Source organism: Nymphalis io, chromosome 4, assembly GCF_905147045.1.
Source record: "Nymphalis io chromosome 4, ilAglIoxx1.1, whole genome shotgun sequence".
Classification (NCBI taxonomy): Eukaryota; Metazoa; Arthropoda; class Insecta; order Lepidoptera; family Nymphalidae; genus Nymphalis; species Nymphalis io.
This window is the reverse complement of record NC_065891.1, coordinates 5,386,779-5,407,852: the sequence shown is the minus strand read 5'-3', so window position 1 is coordinate 5,407,852 and position 21,074 is coordinate 5,386,779. Positions and strand designations below refer to the sequence as shown.

General features: G+C 30.9%; 2 protein-coding genes across 2 annotated transcripts in view; both read right to left on the bottom strand.

Annotated features, from left to right (window-relative positions):
• Positions 1 to 5,709, bottom strand: part of LOC126781812 (ankyrin repeat and BTB/POZ domain-containing protein 2) — a 56,105-nt gene extending 50,396 nt beyond the window's left edge. Inside the window, exon 1 of the mRNA XM_050506866.1 lies at positions 5,513 to 5,709. Coding sequence (XP_050362823.1) covers positions 5,513 to 5,520 — 8 coding nt within the window. The 5' untranslated portion in view covers positions 5,521 to 5,709. The remainder of the gene's footprint in view (positions 1 to 5,512) is intronic.
• Positions 5,710 to 13,307: 7,598 nt separating this feature from the next.
• On the bottom strand, positions 13,308 to 20,379 carry LOC126781929 (ADP-ribosylation factor-like protein 1). Its single transcript, XM_050507049.1, has 5 exons — positions 20,172 to 20,379; positions 19,875 to 20,091; positions 17,316 to 17,427; positions 16,452 to 16,669; positions 13,308 to 15,662 (listed from the first exon to the last, which is right to left on the bottom strand). The coding sequence occupies exons 1-4, from the start codon at positions 20,173 to 20,175 to the stop codon at positions 16,460 to 16,462; spliced, it is 543 nt and encodes a 180-aa protein (XP_050363006.1). The 5' UTR covers positions 20,176 to 20,379; the 3' UTR covers positions 13,308 to 15,662; positions 16,452 to 16,459.
• Positions 20,380 to 21,074: the final 695 nt, after the last annotated feature.

Here is a 21,074-nt window from a genome sequence, read left to right as displayed (position 1 = left end):
ATAAATACACTTGCGTACCCGCCCGATGAAGCTGTTGAGGCCCCTTTGGCCAACAGCAAAAGGTCAATTCGAAAACAAAAAAAAACTTGCGCACTATATACTATCTCCTATGCAGTTGGCTAGTATTTCTCCAGTAAAGCGATACCACAAGTCAGACTTTGCCATTAATACTTTCAATGTTCTAAAGCAACCAAAACGGTTTTTAATGAGCGTCTTATACAAGAAAACTGAAGTGATTTTAAAATATAAATTATATTTAATATTATTTATAATAAGCAAGTGAGACTTGATAATGATAAATATGCATGAAAAAACTAATTTGCAATTTTCAAATTGAACACGCGTATAATAATGGCTATCTGTAATCGCAAAAAATATGATAATCCGTCATCAATAGCGTTCCTGTCAGGACTTCAGATAAAACGTGCCCAAGATGTCAAGATACTGTTAGTGAAACGTTAGTACGAAGTATGACTTCTCAAATGCATTCTCTTTGGTTTTTGATATATTGAGTGCCTTATTGATCTAGTGGCTGATTTAAATGGTTGCAGATCTGAAGGTTCTGGTTTTTAATCCAGTTCCGATATAATAATAAAATTTGTTTTGTCTATCAATATTTTGTCTTTCACTTATGTATTTTATTTTTCACTCATATATTTTTTGTATTATTTTTATTACTGTTTTATATTTATACATTTTAGTAGACGTTCAACTTTTCGATTTTAGTTTATTTATAGCTTACGTAAGCTGTTTGTCTTAAACAGGTATCATAATACATTTTGATAATAGCATTGCTAAATTCTGCTCACTTCCATGACAGAGCGGAGAAGTTAGAAACTGTTGCCTTCGAAACTATACTATAAATTTAAATACTACACATATATAGAGCAACGCACACAAGATAAATAGAAAAAAAACAAATTGAACATTTTTTTCACTAATAACATCCACAATCTATACTAATATTATAAAGAGGTAAAGTTTGTGAGGTTGTAGGGGGTAATCTCTGGATCTACTGAACCGATTTTGAAAATACCTTTATCAATAGAAAGCCACATCATTTATGAGTGTTATAGACTATATATTAACCCGAAAAATTAAAAGACTTTTTCGTGGTAGTGGTCTGCAAAGTAAGTCGGAGAAAAAACGGTCGAACGAAAACGTTTCTTACGAACGCTGCCTTAACGGTGAGAGATATATGATTGAGTTCTAGAAAAAAGTTGTAGAGCTTAATAATGCCTACAAAAAAGTTAGCAACAGCATATGTCTAACTTTTATATTTAAGTCACAAAAAGTAGTTTATTATATTAAAAAAATAATTTAAATCGTTAGGTCATGTTTATTGGTCATATTATCAACAATTATAAATTATTGTCAAAATAGGTAAACCCATCGTCTCAAGTGTTTGAAACAAAGGACTTTTCCGTTTTATTGGATATAATTTGGACCAATGGTTAAAGAGATAATACGCCATAGGTATGGAACCGCAACCGTGTCGTAATCTATTGAGTGTTATTTCTATTAGGCGATTTTTTTCATATACACGTCAATCTATTTAAAAATAAATTGCTTTATTACCAAGGAAATTTTATTTAGATAAAATTAATTTTTTACAGTTTGTTTTTTGGTTGCATAGTTTAAGAGATAATTTAAAATATAAAAATACGTGAAACAATTTTATTAAAGTTCGGCCAATTGATCAGAAGTAAAAATGTTTACTGCCCAACGAAGAGGGTACGTGTCAGCTAGTTATTAATACAATTACAGTTTTATTTTTTTATGATATATAAAGTTAAAATTAAAGCCAAATATTAAACACATCGAAATAATATGGAAAAGGATGTCAGTCACACCTTTTTAAGATTCTAATAAAAAGTTTTTTGGTAATAAAGTCCACATTCATAGACTAATAATACTATTGTTATCCATTGCTGCATTGTTATATATAACAAAAAAGTTACAATTTTAGTATAAATACATAAAGATTACACATAAATTATGGCGCATACGAAGAGATGGAACGAAAACACTTTTAAAACTCGTCGTTTAATACAGAAACTTTTTATTATAAGGTCCATAACAGAGGTTCAGAGATATAATCTTAAAAAAGTGGCAGCCTATAACTGTCCCATTGCTAGGCTAATGTCTCCTCTCTATTTAAGGAGATAGCTTATCCCATCACATTGCTCCAATGCGGGTTGGTGGATACATATGTAACAGATTTTCATCCAATACATGCAGGTTTTCTACGATGATTTTCTTTACCGACGAGCACGAAATGAATTATAAGCAATAATTTAACACATGAAAAGTCAGTGGTGCTTAACCGGATTTAAGCCTAAGACACAATCCTCGGTTAAGATTCAAGTGCTCTAACCACTGGGCCATTTCGGTTCATAGTTGGTAGCAATATTTATATATAAAAATATTGTACTTTTTATAACCGTCACATTTTGGATCATCATCGATATTTGAACTTGTTAATTCTAATCTGGGGTTGTGTAACTTAATGAACGTAAAAAACGTTGTCTAACGTTAACCGTCTGGTAATAGAAAATATATGCATCTATTTTTGAAATTAGAGCAAGCATACTGTTATTTAGTATGTAAGATATAAGCAGGAAGTGAACACTTTAAAAGCCAATAGGGAGCCAGCTCTCGTTATTAGATGAACAGAAAATTGCCCCGATTATGGCACAGTCGTAGAGTGTTCGAGAATCGAAGTTACATCGAACATTACACTTTCTAAAGTGACATTGAAAAAGAGAATGTTATTTTCTATTATGTAGTCATTTTTATAATATATAAATTAAAATAATAATAAAAAAATACGCCTTACAATTTTATAGAAAAAAGATTGTCCTGTGGCATTGTACCCAAGACGGTGGCACTATTGCCTCTCTGCACCGCTAGACTCAGCCTTTGGGCAAAATAAGCGCCAGCTCTTGGTAAATACAATTTTGTAAAACAAATAATGTAAGGTTATCTTCAGGTCATGTTTATCGTTACAGGTAATAATCTCAATCTCAAACGTATTTATTTTCCCTTTTCAATTGGTAATTATATAATATAATATACATTTATTTATCATGTTATTTATTAATGACCATTATTTACTACATTTTTAAGGTTATGGTATGTTAAAATAAACTTTTAATATTATTAGTACCAATGAACTATGATATTCAACTAAAGATGCTACCAGCGTACCTACGTAATATTAAGTTACAAAAGTTCACAGTCACGCTAGATTTCATAGTGAACTCTACGCTCCCAGCATCTCTCATATCTTTTATTACATATAATAAAACTACCTATTCAAATATAAATCAATCAATACAGGAGTGTTAATAATAAAGGAGCTGTTTTTTATCGGAATATTTCTTAACAAAAAATATACAAAGACAGCCGTGTTGCCATAATCATATATCTATTCGATACATTTGAAAAGTACTAAATGGCATGAAAAAAAAAAAAAAAATTAAAACAAAAATGCAAGCTTTTTTTTACTTTATATTCAGTAATAGCGCTCTAAGCACTTAAAACGCTCAATATTTATAACGCAATGTAATAACACTGCTTAATATAACCATATTTGAATATTTAATTATATTTAAAATACATACGCAACTCGATTCAAACATAATTGTTTAATTAAATGGTTTAAACGCTTTTAAGCTTAGTTAATTGTTTAATCTGAATTATATGACATTATAAAGGTTTTTTAGCGTATGATTATATAAACTATGCTGTCTTCTTCTTTCGAATGCCAAATCAATAATGACATAAAGAACAAATTCAGTGTTTATCTAAACATCCGCTATGTTTATAAGGTCGTAAATGTTTAATTATAGGACTATGAAAGGCATATCTAGAATAACTAAGCTGCTTGCTTTATTATCCAGCCTGGTATTCATTGCATAATTAAAACTAGTCATAGTATGCCCATGCACTATTTCAAATACTTTTGCAAGGAACTATTAAAACTGGCATTTCTACTATACTGGATTTTATAGAATTCAATGCTTTAGACAAAATTAATTAGGCCATCTTGCGTTTGGAAAGTATTGTTTTATATATAATAAAAGTCAAAGTCGCTTTTTACGTATGTTCGTTTCTTCGCTTACTTTTTTGGTCAAAATTTGATTTTGATGATACCAAAACAATGCAAAAGCTATCTCTCTATATATGGATAAAATGTATGTATAGCAATTAAATCTCCTATATGAATAACGTGTCAGTCTTTATGATAAATAGATACATATTTAATTTAACACATGCTGATAATCGAAATGATATATTATATTTCAAATAAATCATTCAAATTTATTGATTAATTCATTCAAGAATAACTTTGACGTAATTGTAATTAAATCAAAATAAACTTTATTCAAGCTCACTTAATAATTGAATCGTAATTTACAACATAAATTATAATCGTAAAGCTACCGTAATCTGTTCGGTATGTAGATCCTACCAGGAAGACTCGACAAAAACCTTATTAAATACTTCTTATAATAATATACAATTAAATGTTTTATGACCCGTATAAAGTCAACGAATAGTAACAGCATATTGTTTTATTTTCTAAATAATCAATTTTAACCAATAACATTTTATATGAAATATTTTCATGTACGAGTATGTTGAATACATTACATGAAAACCACAAGATATACTTAGGTACGATAATAAAATATTAATTCCTTATAATCATTAAAATAAATAGAATAAAGTAACAAGAACACTAAAATAATAAGTCAGGATGAATGAAGACCATTCCAATGGTTGTTCTTCCGCTTGTCTTGCCTACTTGGCTTAATACCTAAAACTTTAACTAACTAAAATTTATAAAGCAAACGCATATTCGAGTAGTAGACCGTAATACTCAGATAAGTGTTCAAGTGCCAGTGTTCCGTTACAGATAAAAAGAAATATTTTTATTTGAATTTCGAGTAAAGTAAAGTAATGATAAACTCGATTTCGTCATACGTAATACTAATCTGTTAGAAACATTCCTTTGCATAATGATCTTGTTTTTGCTTGAATTAATAAAGTCAAATTGAATAGAATAAAACAGAAGCCTTCGAGAAACAGAAGTTACATCATTAATTAATTAAACTTCCTAAAGTGACATTGAAAATATGTGAATGTGTTTTTCGACTAGGTGAATATAATTTTCTAAATATCAGCTACCAAATAAATTAAGTGCGATGAGATGAATTAATCTAAATCCAATGTAAATTTGACTCTGAAGTCGTCTTCGAGTCAGGTTTATCCCGGAATTCAAATAACTGAAATACGAATTGAACGTTGGAATTTGTATAAGTTAAATATTATCTTATTATAAATATTAACAACATCATAAAATAAAGTCAGATTAGGTACACTTATGTCAAATTAACATTACATATTAAATCTCGAATACGAATTCCTGAACGGAAAACAGCAAATAAACGAACTACCAAACTTACAAAAGCTACCAAAACAGCTTAGTAAAACGTATTTTTACCTAGCCATCCATTCCAGAACGCACTAAACACTGACAACTGACACTGCACTTATTCAATGTACTTTTACTCTCGAAAAATTCGGGAGAGAGCTTCCGCCGCGTGCTCCTCACTACCCGCGCTCGCTTCGTACTCTGATAAAAATTCCTTGTAGAATTCGACGTTCCCTGTACAATCGCGCACGACACGGGGCCCTTCGAGTTCGGCTCAACACTGGGTCTCGGATTGGAACTGGTATGGCGTAAATCAGTTTACGGTACTATCGAGTGAAACTGTCGCTATCTTTAGCTCGGTTTTTTATCCTTATTCGATTACTTTAAACTTGTTTATGATTTTGGCTGTCTCTACGTGAGCTAGTTCATTTTATTAATTGATTATGTTTAAAATATTAATTGGTAGTTTTGAGTATATATCATTAAATATGTAGAAGAAAGTTCCAGGTTATATTTAGCATATTCATTTTACTCGTTTCTCTTTAAGAGTTACAAAATTTGTCTTAGCAGCCTTAGCCTTAGGCTTAGCCTATAAAGATTTAACCTTAAAACCTGGGAAGAAAAACTTATTAACACAATTGAAGGTATTTGAAAAAAAAATTACATAATAGTTTTGGCAAAAATAATTTCTATTTCATGAAATTAATATCCTTATTTTTTTCATTCAAACATTTAAAAACAACAATACGTAACTGCATTGTTTCATAACTAAACATTCACATAACAAAAAAGCAGTAAAAGTAATAATTTTCACGAATATTACTCAACCACTGACGGTAGCTAAAACATTAGCCACGTGGGATTATAAAATTAAGCATGCGAATGTACGAACGGCGGCGCGCGCGCAGCCTCCGGTCGTCGCTCGCAACCAGTCGGACCGCATACACTCCCCCCACCCGCCACCCGCACCCTAACTTGCAAACCGGCAAACAAAAACACTTCCTAAATCGCCATCACAGAGCGTATAATCGAATGGCATCAAACCACATTTAAAACATTTCCGAAATGACTGTTCTCTGCGACATGCAGGGTTCTTTACATATTTCCCCAAACCTGGCTCATTATAGACCTTTTCTGTTGGTACTAAGGTATATTTTAGCGTCGTAGTGTCGAAGGAATGCACCTGAGCTACTGGGCCCCGCAATCATCGGTGAACTACAACAATAATATTTACCGAGATTCGTTAAATGCAACTTCTTGAACACGTGGGTTCCGTCGTAGCATAGAATAAAAATAGACTAACACCGAAATTTATCAGGTGATAAAAATTGATTCATTTTACGCATTTTAATTTTATTGGTAGACCAATAAAATTAGTTTAACACGTCGTTTTATTTGAATAATAATATACAATTAAATGCTTTATGACCCGTATAAAGTCAACGAATAGTAACAGCATATTGTTTTATTTTCTAAATAATCAATTTTAACCAATAATATTTTATATGAAATATTTTCATGTACGAGTATGTTGAATACATTACATGAAAACCACAAGATATTGTTTAATAAAATATTAATATTAATTAATGTTAATATTAATATTAATTAATATTAATAATTTTGGATAATATGAGAAATCTAAAATTCTTTGGTAGATAACATGTATGATACGTAAATATTACTTAAGCATAAATTTACGACTTCCTTCGCACCTGACTGACTTTGAAAATATACTCAAAGTTTTGTAATAACTAGTATACAAAAAATAATAGCTTCTTCACATGGACTTATTATTTTCGAATCAGCACTCGTCAGAGGAATAAATATTTTGTTCGGTGCGAAGAAAATATAATTACGTTACTTCGCTGATTGATCAATAAGTTCTACAGAATATTAATTTTTAATTGAAAACCGACCTTAACCGAACTGTGGAAAAACTTTGTTTAACGTTTTTAAATACATATTTTATTTTCAAAGTGAAGTGTACAGCATATGTATGTCAAATATTTTTCTATAATATCATAATCATTATTATTATCTATCCCTGTAAAAGGCAAGATCATTAGTTCATCAACGCACAGCTTGAACTATAAGACATTTATTTGAACTTTGAAGATCTTCGTTTCGTTATGCGATGTCCTCCTGACCGATTTCAGTTATGACTACCATGCAAGGGAGTCTGGCTAGTCTCCTTTGAATGGCTGTCAGTCCGTTGAATCAATCTCTGGTGATATTATAATGCACAAGTGTGTGCGCAAAAACACAGAAGCACGGAAATAGTGTTCGAAAAAGTGAATATTATTCCCTTGCTCTTCGATGGGACGGCAAATCCCATTTATTAAATGACGGCACGGATACACGTGCTTTCCGGTGCACGGAAGCTTAAACTTTCAAGCTCGGCAGACAAACCCAATAACTTTTATTGACCCGTGCTTGGATTTGAACCCAAGGCCACATCTGTAGCTGTTAAATTCGTAATTAAGAAAAGCACTAAGAAATCCTTTGTTGAAATTACAACGATATAGCAGAAACTGTCACGATTTTATATTTGCATAAACAAATGTATATTTTTATATATATGCATAAATGCTAAAAATATTGTTGTATAAAGCTATAAAAACTAAGTCAATAAAACAGTTCGTGAATGTCAATATGTGAGTGTTTTTGTTATTGGTGAATAAGAAGGTTCGTAAAGTTGAATTATTCAAATACTAGACTCGTCAAAATTTCCAGTATTATACGAGTAAAATTTCAAAGTCTGGATTATGTTAAAGCGTATCATATTTAAAAATCTATCGTGGTTACTGTTTTATAACGCGCTTTTTAATTTAAATACAGACTAAATATAGGATTAGACTTGCTATATATGCATGAAGTATGAAGTCCCGATGGATTTCATTTATGGCGTATAAAACGGTGCTGTCAGCACTCAGGGACAGAGTCCAGTTAGAGTCTGAACGTGGTACTGTTAGACTTTTGTCCACTGGATTTGCAGCAAGGGGTAGCCAAGTAAATAATGAACAAATTACAATGGATAAAAGCATCGTCTTTTTACTAACTGCATAAAGCGGAAAAGACAACATAAGCTATTTCTTAAATTATATTTCTTAATATATATATTAGTTATTTCTTAAATAATATTTCTAATGCCTGTATACCATTAAGTTCCACATTAGAATCTCAGGTTGGCCAAATAAAGTATATTGCATTATTATTTTTTGTTATAGTAAAACGTCCGTGTCAAAACACATAAAACTACCGTCACCATTGCCGTACTCGTTTGGTAAAAAACTCCACCTTGTTATGTTTCCTTTAATAAGGAATAAATGATATGTGTTTATTCCTTTATTGGAGAAAACGTTTTGTAAGAAATACCTTCTTTGTGACCTATCTCTCAATGCAATGAGGCCTAATATCAGTAGCTTCGTTGATAGTAATGAACTCTTGGCATATGGGCCACCTGATGGTGAGTGGTCACCAAACGTTCTTAGACATTGGCATTGTAAGAAATGTCAACCATCGCCTACATAGCCAATGCGCCACCAACCTTGGGAACTAAGATTTTATGTCCCTTGTGCCTGTAATTATACTGGCTCACTCATCCTTCAAACCGGAACACGACAATATCAAGTATTGCTGTTTTGCGGTAGAATATCTGATGAGTGGGTGGTACCTACCCAGACGAGCTTGCACAAAGCCCTACCACCAGTAAAATATTTAGTATATATATAATATAAGTATAATAGTATATAAGTAATATATTTAGTATATATATCTCCAGTACTATGTATATATACACAATTAGTGTATCTAGGTATATATTTTTAGACATTTGGTAAGCTGGATATAGTTTCTGACTCTCTCTACTACTTCTAATATATTCTAGAAACTTTCAAATTAACACTAATATGGCAGTGCCAAAGACATAATATTTCTTCCTTTGTATGATCACGTAACGAGGTTTTTAGATATCTTCCGACGTTATGTCTAGCTTGCCCCACGTGAAGGACGATCAGATCTGGTCTGATCAGATAAAACATCTCTCTTCCACCTATATAACTGGCGCAATGCTCTGCCATAGAATCGTAGTCTATCGTAAGTGGTCCCTTGCATTGCGCCACATAACTTGGGAACTAAGATGTCCTTCAAGTCTGTAGTTATACTGGCTCACTCACCCGTCAAATAGGAACAAACAACACTAAGTACTGCTGGTGTGCGGTAGAATATCTGATGAGTGGGTGGTACCTACCCAGATGAGTTTGCACATAGCCGAAATCGTAGAATCGCAGGATTGTAGATAAAAAATGTTTATTGAAGAGCGTCGCCCTGGTTGATACATGTTGAGTCGCCGCAGATCCTAGCAGACACCATTAGATGGAAGTTAATTAAATCATTATAGTCTTAATGTGGTTAGAACGAAATAAATCAATGAACTAAATAGATAAGGAATTAAAAATTATATAAATAACATTAAAAAAGCTGGAATATCATAACACAAACGTCTGAAATGGTTTTAAAGAATTTCTTATTTCGACTGCATCGTATAGCGATGTATATTTAATGCAATGTTAACCTTAAACTATTTTAACTTTTATCATTTGCATTTCGCTTCTGCGTCTATCTGTTACCACCTAATGGCATCCATAAATCTAGTCATCTCATTTACAATTGAATATATTTATGAAACAGGTATAGCGAACTTTTTGAATAATTCTTCGCTGTGAATATAAATTGAGTTGAATTATCTGTAGAAATCTTTTATAAGCTTTGCCTAAGTACCGTAATAACACATTCTGTCGCTAGGTTTCGAGTAGTTCTAAGTAACAAGGAACAAATCAAGGTTCCAATTAATTCTAATATTCATATATGATATTAATATGTCGTTTACCAACGATTTATTTTTTATATACCCATAATATCATTTTAGGGTTTCGTTGTAAAATAGCTTTTGAAAAGTCAACTGCGCAAGAAACACTTATGATAGCTTTTCGGCTACCTATTAATAATAATAATATTATTTTATATGTGTTTAACAATAAATATGAGAGATATGGTCGAAATGGTAGATCTATAATTTAAATTTATATATATATAAAAACAGGGAATTTTCATACCAAAATACGTATTACTTTACTACAGAACCTTCCCAGCGACGTAGCGAGATACGAACTTGCCTGATTTATTAATCGGTTTGAAGCCGCACTTTTATCAAAATAACCGGTAATTTTATCTCTAAATACTTTTTAGATTAAAAGTCACCAAAGATAATTTATGTAAATAAATGATTTTAAGATCTTTCGCAAGTAATTCTCAATTTTCGGTTGAATTCTAGTTGACATTCATTTTCAACTATTTTTAATCAACATAAAGAAATATGAATGTCTTGTGTATAAAAAAAAACTATTATCTCAACTCTAACTTATACCTAACCTAGGCAGACATTCGGATCTTGAAATTATATTACCTAATTTATTTGACAATCAATCAGCGAGTGCTATGCTTTTTTATCGAAGTGTTAACGGCCACTCAGATGACAGTTTACATTATGGCATTGCTCTCAAATAACTTGACATAGTTCATTTTACAAGGATATTTTTATGTACCTATACAATAATATCTTAACATTTTAAAATACAAGTTTATATAGAAAAACTTTAGATAAGTTACTGTTATTACTACTTACTCTTATCTACATTTGTAACTCGAATTTTTACATTATAATAATGTAATATTTTAAAAGATTGATTATTTATAACGACTAATAAGTCTTTGGAAGGTAAACTTAAAAGTTTACAGTAACAGGACAGTACAGTAACAGCCTGTCAATTTCCCACTGCTGGGCTAAGGCCTCCTCTCCCTTTTGAGGAGAAGGTTTGGAACTTATTATATTAAAATTTATATGAACTAAACGCTCACCTGGAACTCGAATCGGCGTTGTAGAGCTCATTTTTTTTAATTCTTAATTTTGTTGTAGCAATAAACGAATATACTTAGAGAACACATTGTAGTACGTAGGTATCTATAATGTTCTTCCAGTTAAACATTAACAAAAAGTTATTCAGTAAAGAATCTATAAGGCTTAAAGCCTTTTAGTGATGGCGCCTGCAATTTAAGAAATCTTATAACAAATTAAATTTAAGTATCATCAATTAATTAAATTATTTATTTATGTAAGTATGAGTTTAAAAAAAGGTTATATAACGGTTACGATGTGTTGATGCCGAGTATGCCGTTGATAGATCGATAAGATACCTAGTCAGGAATTTATTTTGCACAAGTATACTTATGAAGTGATGTGTTATATTATTTGTTATAGGTAGTCAGTTTTAACTTAAGCCAAAAAGGTATCCTAAAATCCAGATTCCACAATTTAAATATGTATATACCAGTCTTCGACATGTCACAAGCAAAATTACTGTGTCGCTTACTTGTGAGAATACTTACACCAAACGCTATTTCTTAAGTTACATAAATCGTTTGTATTTTAGATAAAATTAGGTACCTCCTCGTCAGTTAGTTTGAAATTAGTCATTACACTTTTTTTTTATTGAATAGAAAGGCGGACGAGCATATGGGCCACCAGATGGTAAGTGGTCCCTTAGACATTGTAAGAAATGTCAACCATCGCTTATATAGCCAATGCGCCACCGACTTTGGGAACTAAGATTTTATGTCCCTAGTGCATGTAATTACACTGGCTCACTCACCCTTTCAACCGGAACACAACAATATCAAGTACTGCTGTTTTGGGGTAGAATATCTGATCAGTGGGTGGTACCTACCCAGACGAGCTTGCACGAAGCCACCAGTAATCTATACTATATACTATAAACTATCAGTGTAGCATCCTCTATAGATTTTATTCGTCTGAAATCACCTGCAATTGAAGAAATTGGAAGGAAGTCCATTTTTTTTGTATTATAAATTAATATAGAAACTAACCAATTTAAAGAAGCCGCAATAATCAAGAGTTAAGAGGTAATAATACTTCCTCATTACGTATGTAAGATAAACATGACAATTAGTTGCATATAATATGATCTTGTTTTAAATATTGCGTGGGTTGGATTCAAGTATGTTAGCATTCTAATTGATATTACGTCTAATATTAAATTCATTTTATTTACTCAAAAACCCATGGTTAGTGCTTTCTTATTTTAGGGTAAGTTATTTTTCGTTCAAGAATAGTTCGTATAAAAATTCTCTGTAGATCTGATATGACCTTTTCTTAGAACTCTTAGGAGAAACAAATAAAAAATTTTAATATTATAATATTTATTTATTATTACCCAATTACTTAGAATTATCCGATTTAAAAACTAAGCCAGGACTATAATTAAAAAACTGTTTTTTAAATGTATGAATTTTGAAGCTTTCCTGTTATAGTTTTGAATCCACTTGTTTGTGGTGGTGGTACAATTGTGCCATATTCACTTGCATATTTTTGGGCACTTTCTTAGTAGGAGACCTAGAAAGTGATATTTTTCACGGTTGAGCCGTTATTTACCTATCCTGTTATATACGTGTGATACATAGTCATTGTTCAACTAGTGGCTAGCATCTGCTGTTCCGGGTAAGCATTATTAACACTGCCATTAAAAGTTGTTAACACATTATTATATGTATGTACCTACTTAAATGTGTGTATCGTTATAATAATTTCAAATGAAAACATAGCATTAAAACTATACACATCCCTCAAAGATAATTCTTCCTTCTGGTTTTGAAGAAGAATTTAGTAAAAAATAACAGGAAAACACATACAAAATTTATATTAAAGATGAATTATTGTCTAAAATTAAATCTAAGGGTATTTTTATTTTGGTGTAAATAAAATAAAACTCAAAAATATTATTGGATAATGTATTTAAAACAATTCTTGTACCGATAGGTTATAAAATACCGATATTTTTCTGAATGTCACAGATACAAAATATATATTAAGTATAATCGGAATAACTTATAAGTATAAACCATCCTTCGCCAGCCACTCACATACTTCAATAGACAATTTGTTATCAATTATATATCAAGAAGCGTCGCCGTAATTAATCATATGCTTATATTAGTTTTTACCATGTTGGTAGTCATCAATCAAATAAACACCAACGTCCTGTCAGAATTAACGGATAATCAGAATCGTTAATAGGATTATAGACAAAAAAACCGAATGTTCTCGACTTTTTTTTAATTCATATTAGATAGAGATAAAATAAATAAATAAAAATCTGTTTAAATTATCATAAAGCATATTGAATGGTACAATTGATCTTGATATCTTTGAACACATGCTATTTCACTAAAATCAGCTTATTACGATTTCCTGCATAATAAGCCATTTTATTCATGAAGGTCGCTGCAAGTGCCTTATGCCTCATTTATGTTTTCATATATTTTGCCATACTTATCAGCCTCTGAATACTCGAATAACACCCAAAATAAGTGATACTGACGATGTTACGTTCCTACGCGTAACGAAGATCCACTTTACCGGATATATAGCATCAAGTCGTATAATTAATTAATGTCCTTAAAAAAATCATAACAATCAAATATCAAAATTTATGAATAAAGGAAATTGTTTTTACTAAATTCTATTTTTTTATTTAACAACATCCGAAAAATGAAACTAAATTTACATCAACTCCACTATTTATTCAAATACTCTCGAAAAACAAAAGCGTTATTTTTTAAGATTATATTTTGTGCTAGTAAAGTATACAATTAAAAAAAGAATTAATGCTCAATTACTATATTTAAAAAAGGATTCGTTACGCTTATATACGTAGTAAGATTGTATAATTGAAGTTAAATTTTTTTATTGAAACACTTGTATCTGTCATCTTCATATCCTACTATCCGTTATCCGTAACCTTCTGCTCCGTAAGTAGCAAACCAATTGGTAGCTTCTAAATTACGCCTCGTTGACAACTCAATCAGTAGTAAGCAAAACGAACTGTTTCTTGGATATATTAACTGAGCGGAACAGGTAACTATCATAAATGAACATTATATTATATATCTATTATATGCATTATAATAAAATAAATCAATATATTATATTGACGCTTGCTAACATTATGTTAAATCAATTATAAATATTCCACCACGCTGCTCCAATGCGGGTTGGTAGAATACACATGTGGCAGAATTTCAATGAAATTAGACACATGCAGGTTTCCTCACGACGTTTTCCTTCACCGTTAAGCACGAGATGAATTATAAACACAAATTAAGCACATAAAAATTCAGTGGTGCTTGCCCGGGTTTGAACCCACGATCATCGGTTAAGATTCACGCGTTCTTACCACTAGGCCATCTCGGCTTTAAAGCTCGGAATGAGCTCCAAACCTTCTCCTCAAAAAGGGAGAGGAGACCTTAGCCCAGCAGTGGGACATTAACAGGCTGTTACTGTAATTATAAATTTTTTTTTTTTTTTATAGAATAGGAAGGCGGACGAGCATATGGGCCACCTGATGGTAAGTGGTCACCAACGCTCTTAGACATTGGCATTGTAAGAAATGTCAACCATCGCTTACATATCCAATGCGCCACCAACCTTGGGAACTAAGATTTTATGTCCCTTGTGCCTGTAATTACACTGGCTCACTCACCCTTCAAACCGGAACACAACAATATCAAGTATTGCTGTTTTGCGGTAGAATATCTGATGAGTGGGTGGTACCTACCCAGACGAGCTTGCACAAAGCCCTACCACCAGTAAAATATTACCACCATTAAATATTAAAATACAAATTACCACCAGTAAATATTAAAATACAAATACTCTGTATTGTGCTGTTCTCTTATTGAATAAACCGAATAAATATATGTAAATATATATTGACAAGTTTAGTTAATTGATGACACCAAATACAAAAACCTATAGAAATAAAATAACTTTAACGGATACATGCTAACGGATAATAACAATAATTTATAATTATAAAATAAAAGGCATTTATCCGTTAAAATAACTTTATTACAATGTACAGTAAGCAAAAACTATATAATATCACACTTTTTTTTATTTAAATAAAAATTGGGTATTTCCAAATATGATAGTTTAAATATGCGATTTGACATTTATACGGAATATAATTAAGTTGACAGTCCCTCGATGACGACGCTAGCTACTCTATTGGCTTAATACGACTAAGACATCTCCAACACTCGCTTCAAACTGATTTATCAATATTTATTTGAAATGCATATCCTGAAAAAAAAAACAATAAAAAGGTTTTATTTACCTTATTTATTAAAATAATTACTCGTCTGCATAAAGGTTTATTGTTATTCGATATGGTACAATGTTTGGAACATGTGAATCTTAACCGAAGATTGTGAGTTTAAGCATTATGTGATTAATTTGTATTTATAGTTATATATGAGTGTATATTACTAAATATCAGTTTACAGAAATGTTTTTCTTTGTTGATGATATTGAATTATAATGATAAAAAAATAAAACTCTTGTTAACTTGATAACCTGATGGAAGGTTTCGTGAATAGACACTGGCACAGTGAGCAGTATAAACCACTGATATAGAGAAGGACTTTTATAGTCTTTATACCATAACTATAATATAACATGCAGACTATACCTTACTTTACATAAGGTGATGCCATAATTAAATCACACATTGGATAATCCGACTTACTCTAATTCTAATTGTAGTAAATAAAAAATACATAAAATAATATAGTAGTTATAATTTATTACAAAAATTTCTTTATTTTTTGTGAGATATTTGGTCTGTGAAAAATAATGAGTATATTTCTTTTATCCAGCATCCAATTTATTAACTGTCAGCTATCTATGACTTAACCCATTCCTTATCAAAGGCGAAATAATAATATCTAAATAAGACATTATTAGTGGCTTGATAAATCAAAATTGGATGTATTTCTGGTGATGCTCCGTGAGACAGCTAATCAGACACAATTAAAAAACTATTTCTTCCTTCACAACATACTTCTATGGTAATGTTAAATAGAGAAATACCTCATAATTTATTTTCTAGCTTGCAATGCATTGGATAACCAATCCATCGCCTGGTCGAGCCCTTCTCCCCGCACTGCAGACGTTTTGAATATCTGGAATGTGCGGTCACGTAAAGCGTCCAAGCCCAGTGCCTGATGCACCTCTGCCACTGTCAAACAGCCTGTCATATCTTGCTTGTTTGCTAGCACCACTAGGATTGCGTTTGCAAGCTCCTCTTCCTGAAGAGATAAACAAAATGTTTAATACAAAATACATTTGGATAAATTAACATTATATTTTTTTTATAAAACAGTGTTATTACATTTCGTATGTAGAAATCACGTCTAATTTTATCTAGATCAATGACATGAGTGAACCGGAACATTTTTATTCATTTAAAATTGGTATGCAGTGATAAATGGGCCATCTGATGGGAAGTGTTCACCACTATTTTTATATCATCAATATGTCCTCAACCTTTTGAATTAAGGTCCCTTGTGCCTATAATAACACTGGGTCACTCAACCTTAAAACCAGAATACAACAATATACAGAATATAACTGTATGGGATGAGTAACTTTTCATACTTAAAAAAAGAACTTTCGTTATTTAAATAATAAGATTTATCTTAAAAAGTTAGCACCAAGAGTGTCATTTTTATTCAAAATAGATATGATTTTTTTTAACTAAAATTATTAATTACTAAATATAAATATATATAAAGAGATTGCTAAGTAGCTATAAGGTTGCCATAATTGTACTTTTATTTAGGATGTATACATTTTTTGAATTTTTCTGTGTGGTGTACAATAAAGTATAAATTATAGCCTAGATTCATAATTATAGGTTTGAGATTCAAATATTTTTTTAGCCATTACACTTACTCGTAACATATGTACTAGTTCATCTTTAGATATTCCTATTCGATCTCTATCAGCCGAATCCACAACATATATGATTGCATCTGTGTTTCCATAGTAACATCGCCAGTATGGTCTGTGAAAAAATATTGGTACATTATTGTCTATTTTTACTATTGTATATAATTCATAACACATTCTAGTACAGACATATTATTGAATTTAAAATGACAGTTTGATAATTCTTCAATTAACAGAATTTTTTTTTTTTTTTTTTATAGAATAGGAAGGTGGACGAGCATATGGACCACCTGATGGTAAGTGGTCACCAAACGCTCTTAGACATTGGCATTGTAAGAAATGTCAACCATCGCTTATAGCCAATGCGCCACCAACCTTGGGAACTAAGATTTTATGTCCCTTGTGCCTGTAATTACACTGGCTCACTCACCCTTCAAACCGGAACACAACAATATCAAGTATTGCTGTTTTGCGGTAGAATATCTGATGAGTGGGTGGTACCTACCCAGACGAGCTTGCACAAAGCCCTACCACCAGTAAAAAGAATACATATTAGAACATTTAATAATATTACTTTAAATGTACTTTTTACTAATTTGGTTTATCATGTCAAACCTTAAAGAAAATCTATTATTTTTTTTATAGAATAGGTAGGCGAATCAACAAATGGCCACCTGATGGTAAGGTGGTCACCATTGGCATTGAAAAAAATGTTAACCATCGCTTACATCGCCAATGCGTGACCAGCCTTGGGAACTAAAGAGGTTATGTCTCTTGTGCCTGTAATTTACACCAGCTTCCTCACCCATCAAATCGGAACACAAAATCACCAACTACTGTTAGTGGTAGTATATCTGATGAGTGGGCGGTATCTACCCAGACGAGCTTGCAAATAGCCCCACCACCAGTATATATATCTTATAGATGAATATATAAATCAACTATACAGAAAACTAATTTTCACAGAGATATTCAAAGGTAGTAACTGATACAATACATTTGGTCCTTGAATAACTTCTCAGTTACATACTTAGTACAAGAATATATTCAGAATGACAGCTATTCTTATTTAGAACAATATAATATAGAAACATAACAAGATTTATATTTAAATTTTATATTTATTATTATTTAAATTTGCTGTCTTAACAATTTAAGGAAGAAATTTTTAATTTACATACAATTAGTAAAACTAGTGTTTTAGAGTTCATCCTTTGAATCTAATCTCAAAAAAGGTGAAAAAAACTTGATGTAGATAAGTAAGAAAAACAGAAATACCTTTAGTAATAAAAATGACGGACATAGATAATGACTAACTTTTACAGTATATATATATATATATATATATACATGTATATCAAATGTTGGAGTATTAGCTGAAGTAAGTGTTTTTAATATATAACAAAAACTTTAACTCTACATTTAGGCCTCATTAGTTTTAACATATGTATGGTAGCTGCACTTTCAAATACGAAGAAACATAAACAAGTTCCAAATTCCTTAATAACATATCAATTCTTTGTATAGATTTTCATATTATTAACTATCTACACTAAGTATGTAACTTCACATGATTTTATTTATTTAGTTGCCTGTAAAAAGTTCATTACTAAAATACACATTTATCGGCTCACAATAATCCAGTTTGATTATTGGTTTAAGGCAATTTCTTTTGGGACAGTCACCCATTTTCAATGTCTTTTAATAAGCTATGACTATTTCATAAGCTACAATTACTATAAATTATTATATAACATCATAATATATTTCTCCGTTTTATATTTATGTTTTCATAACTGAAAAATAGCAACTAATACTAATTTTATAATAGTATTTTCGAGTAAGCCTAAGTTAAGCCTTCAATTCAATTCAGTTGTATAATACATTTTTAGATGTCAATATGTGCGAGCAACAATGGAGAATCCAAATTCTCTTTAAATCCAGCCATACTTTTGTTTTATGATAAAATAGTTAGTAGTAGATAAAATAGTAGTATAGTTAATTATTACAAACTACTTGATGATAAGTAGTTTGTAATTCAACAATTGAACTCTATATTAATTTTTAACCAAAGATTTTATTGTCACTATTGTTTTTTTTTATATAAGGAAGGCAAACAAGCAGGCCACCTGATAGAAAGTAACTACCACCGCCCTTGGACACATGCAACACCCGGGGGCTTGCAGTTGTGTTGCCGGCCTTAAAAGAATGAGTACACTCATTTTTTTAATGTTTCTGTCATATTGGTTCTATCAAAATTTTCCATAGAAAGCTGGTTACAGAGTGGTTATACAAGTCAGGACTTGCCTTTAAAATCACACTGTTGTACATTTCTTCAGCATTGTTATTTATAAAATTTATTCGTAATTTGTAATATATAATAAAAAAAAGATCACTGCTATATTTTTACCACTTTATAAAAACAATGTTTATTATTGCCAGTCAAATTGTAGCTAACCATAATTCATTTAATAATATTTTTATACACCTCTATATAAGTACCTACTTATCATCATTCATATTACTTTAATATTTTCATTATTTTTTACAATGTTCACAAACCTTATGCTAGTTTGTCCTCCAAGGTCCCACACTTGGAATTTTAGATTTTTGTATGTGACTTGCTCTACATTGAAACCTATTGTGGGTATAGTAGTGACCACCTCCCCAACTTGTAATTTATACAATATTGTAGTTTTCCCGGCGCCGTCGAGACCGAGAATTAAAATCCTCATTTCCCGTGCACCTAGCAAGCCTCTAAAATAACTAAATAAACCACCTGAAATAAATGTATACGATAATTTAGGTGATTTAAGAAAATATTAAATAAATATTGTAAAAATAACAAATTTTACTTACCCATTTTATGTGATAAGCTTAGCCTAGAATAACATTAGTTGATATAACTAAGGAATGTTCATATATCGCCTTCTGTACATCCAATATAATGAAAATAAATTTATTTCCAGATGAGCTCTTAAATATATTATTTATACACGTTTAGCTCACTTTAACAACATTTATTCGGAAATTGTTACTAACCATTTGACGTGTAAGCAAGCACTCAAAAATGTTGCCACTTGCTCTATATGAAAATTTACAGATTAAAAATTTGAACAAATAGAAAAGTTTGCGTAGACAGAGAAACAAAGTTTAGTTTAGTTTAGTTTCTCTGTCTACGAAAGTTTGTCTTAACAAAGGTATTAAATGATTTTTTTTAAATAAAATCCATATCTTGCGAATAAAACATAAAAGACAGTAATGTTTTAAGTAACAGTATAAAAATCATACGGTCAGGAATATATTATGAGTAGATACGTAATTAGCTTTGAATAAGTATGTGTGATATATTTGTATAGGTATTTAATTTATTTGTCGATAATAATTAAAAGTTTTTATGTTATTTTAAAAATAAGATAATTTTTATAGGTTTTTTATAGTATAGGTTGGCGGACGGGCATATGGACCACAATACGCCACCAACCTTGGGAACTAAGATGTTATGTCCCTTGTGCCTTACATTACACTGGCTCACTCACCCTTCAAACCGGTACACAAGAATAACAAGTACTACTGTTATGCGGTAGAATATCTGATGAGTGGGTGGTACCTACCCAGACGGGCTTGCACAAAGGCCTACCACCAGTAACCCAACAAGGTTCGTGAAATTACTGTTGGTATTTTTAGTTGTACACATCTTAGTCTTACAATTGTTTCAAAAAACTTGCTTACTTTTAACTTTATAGATTATGCAAAAATTTC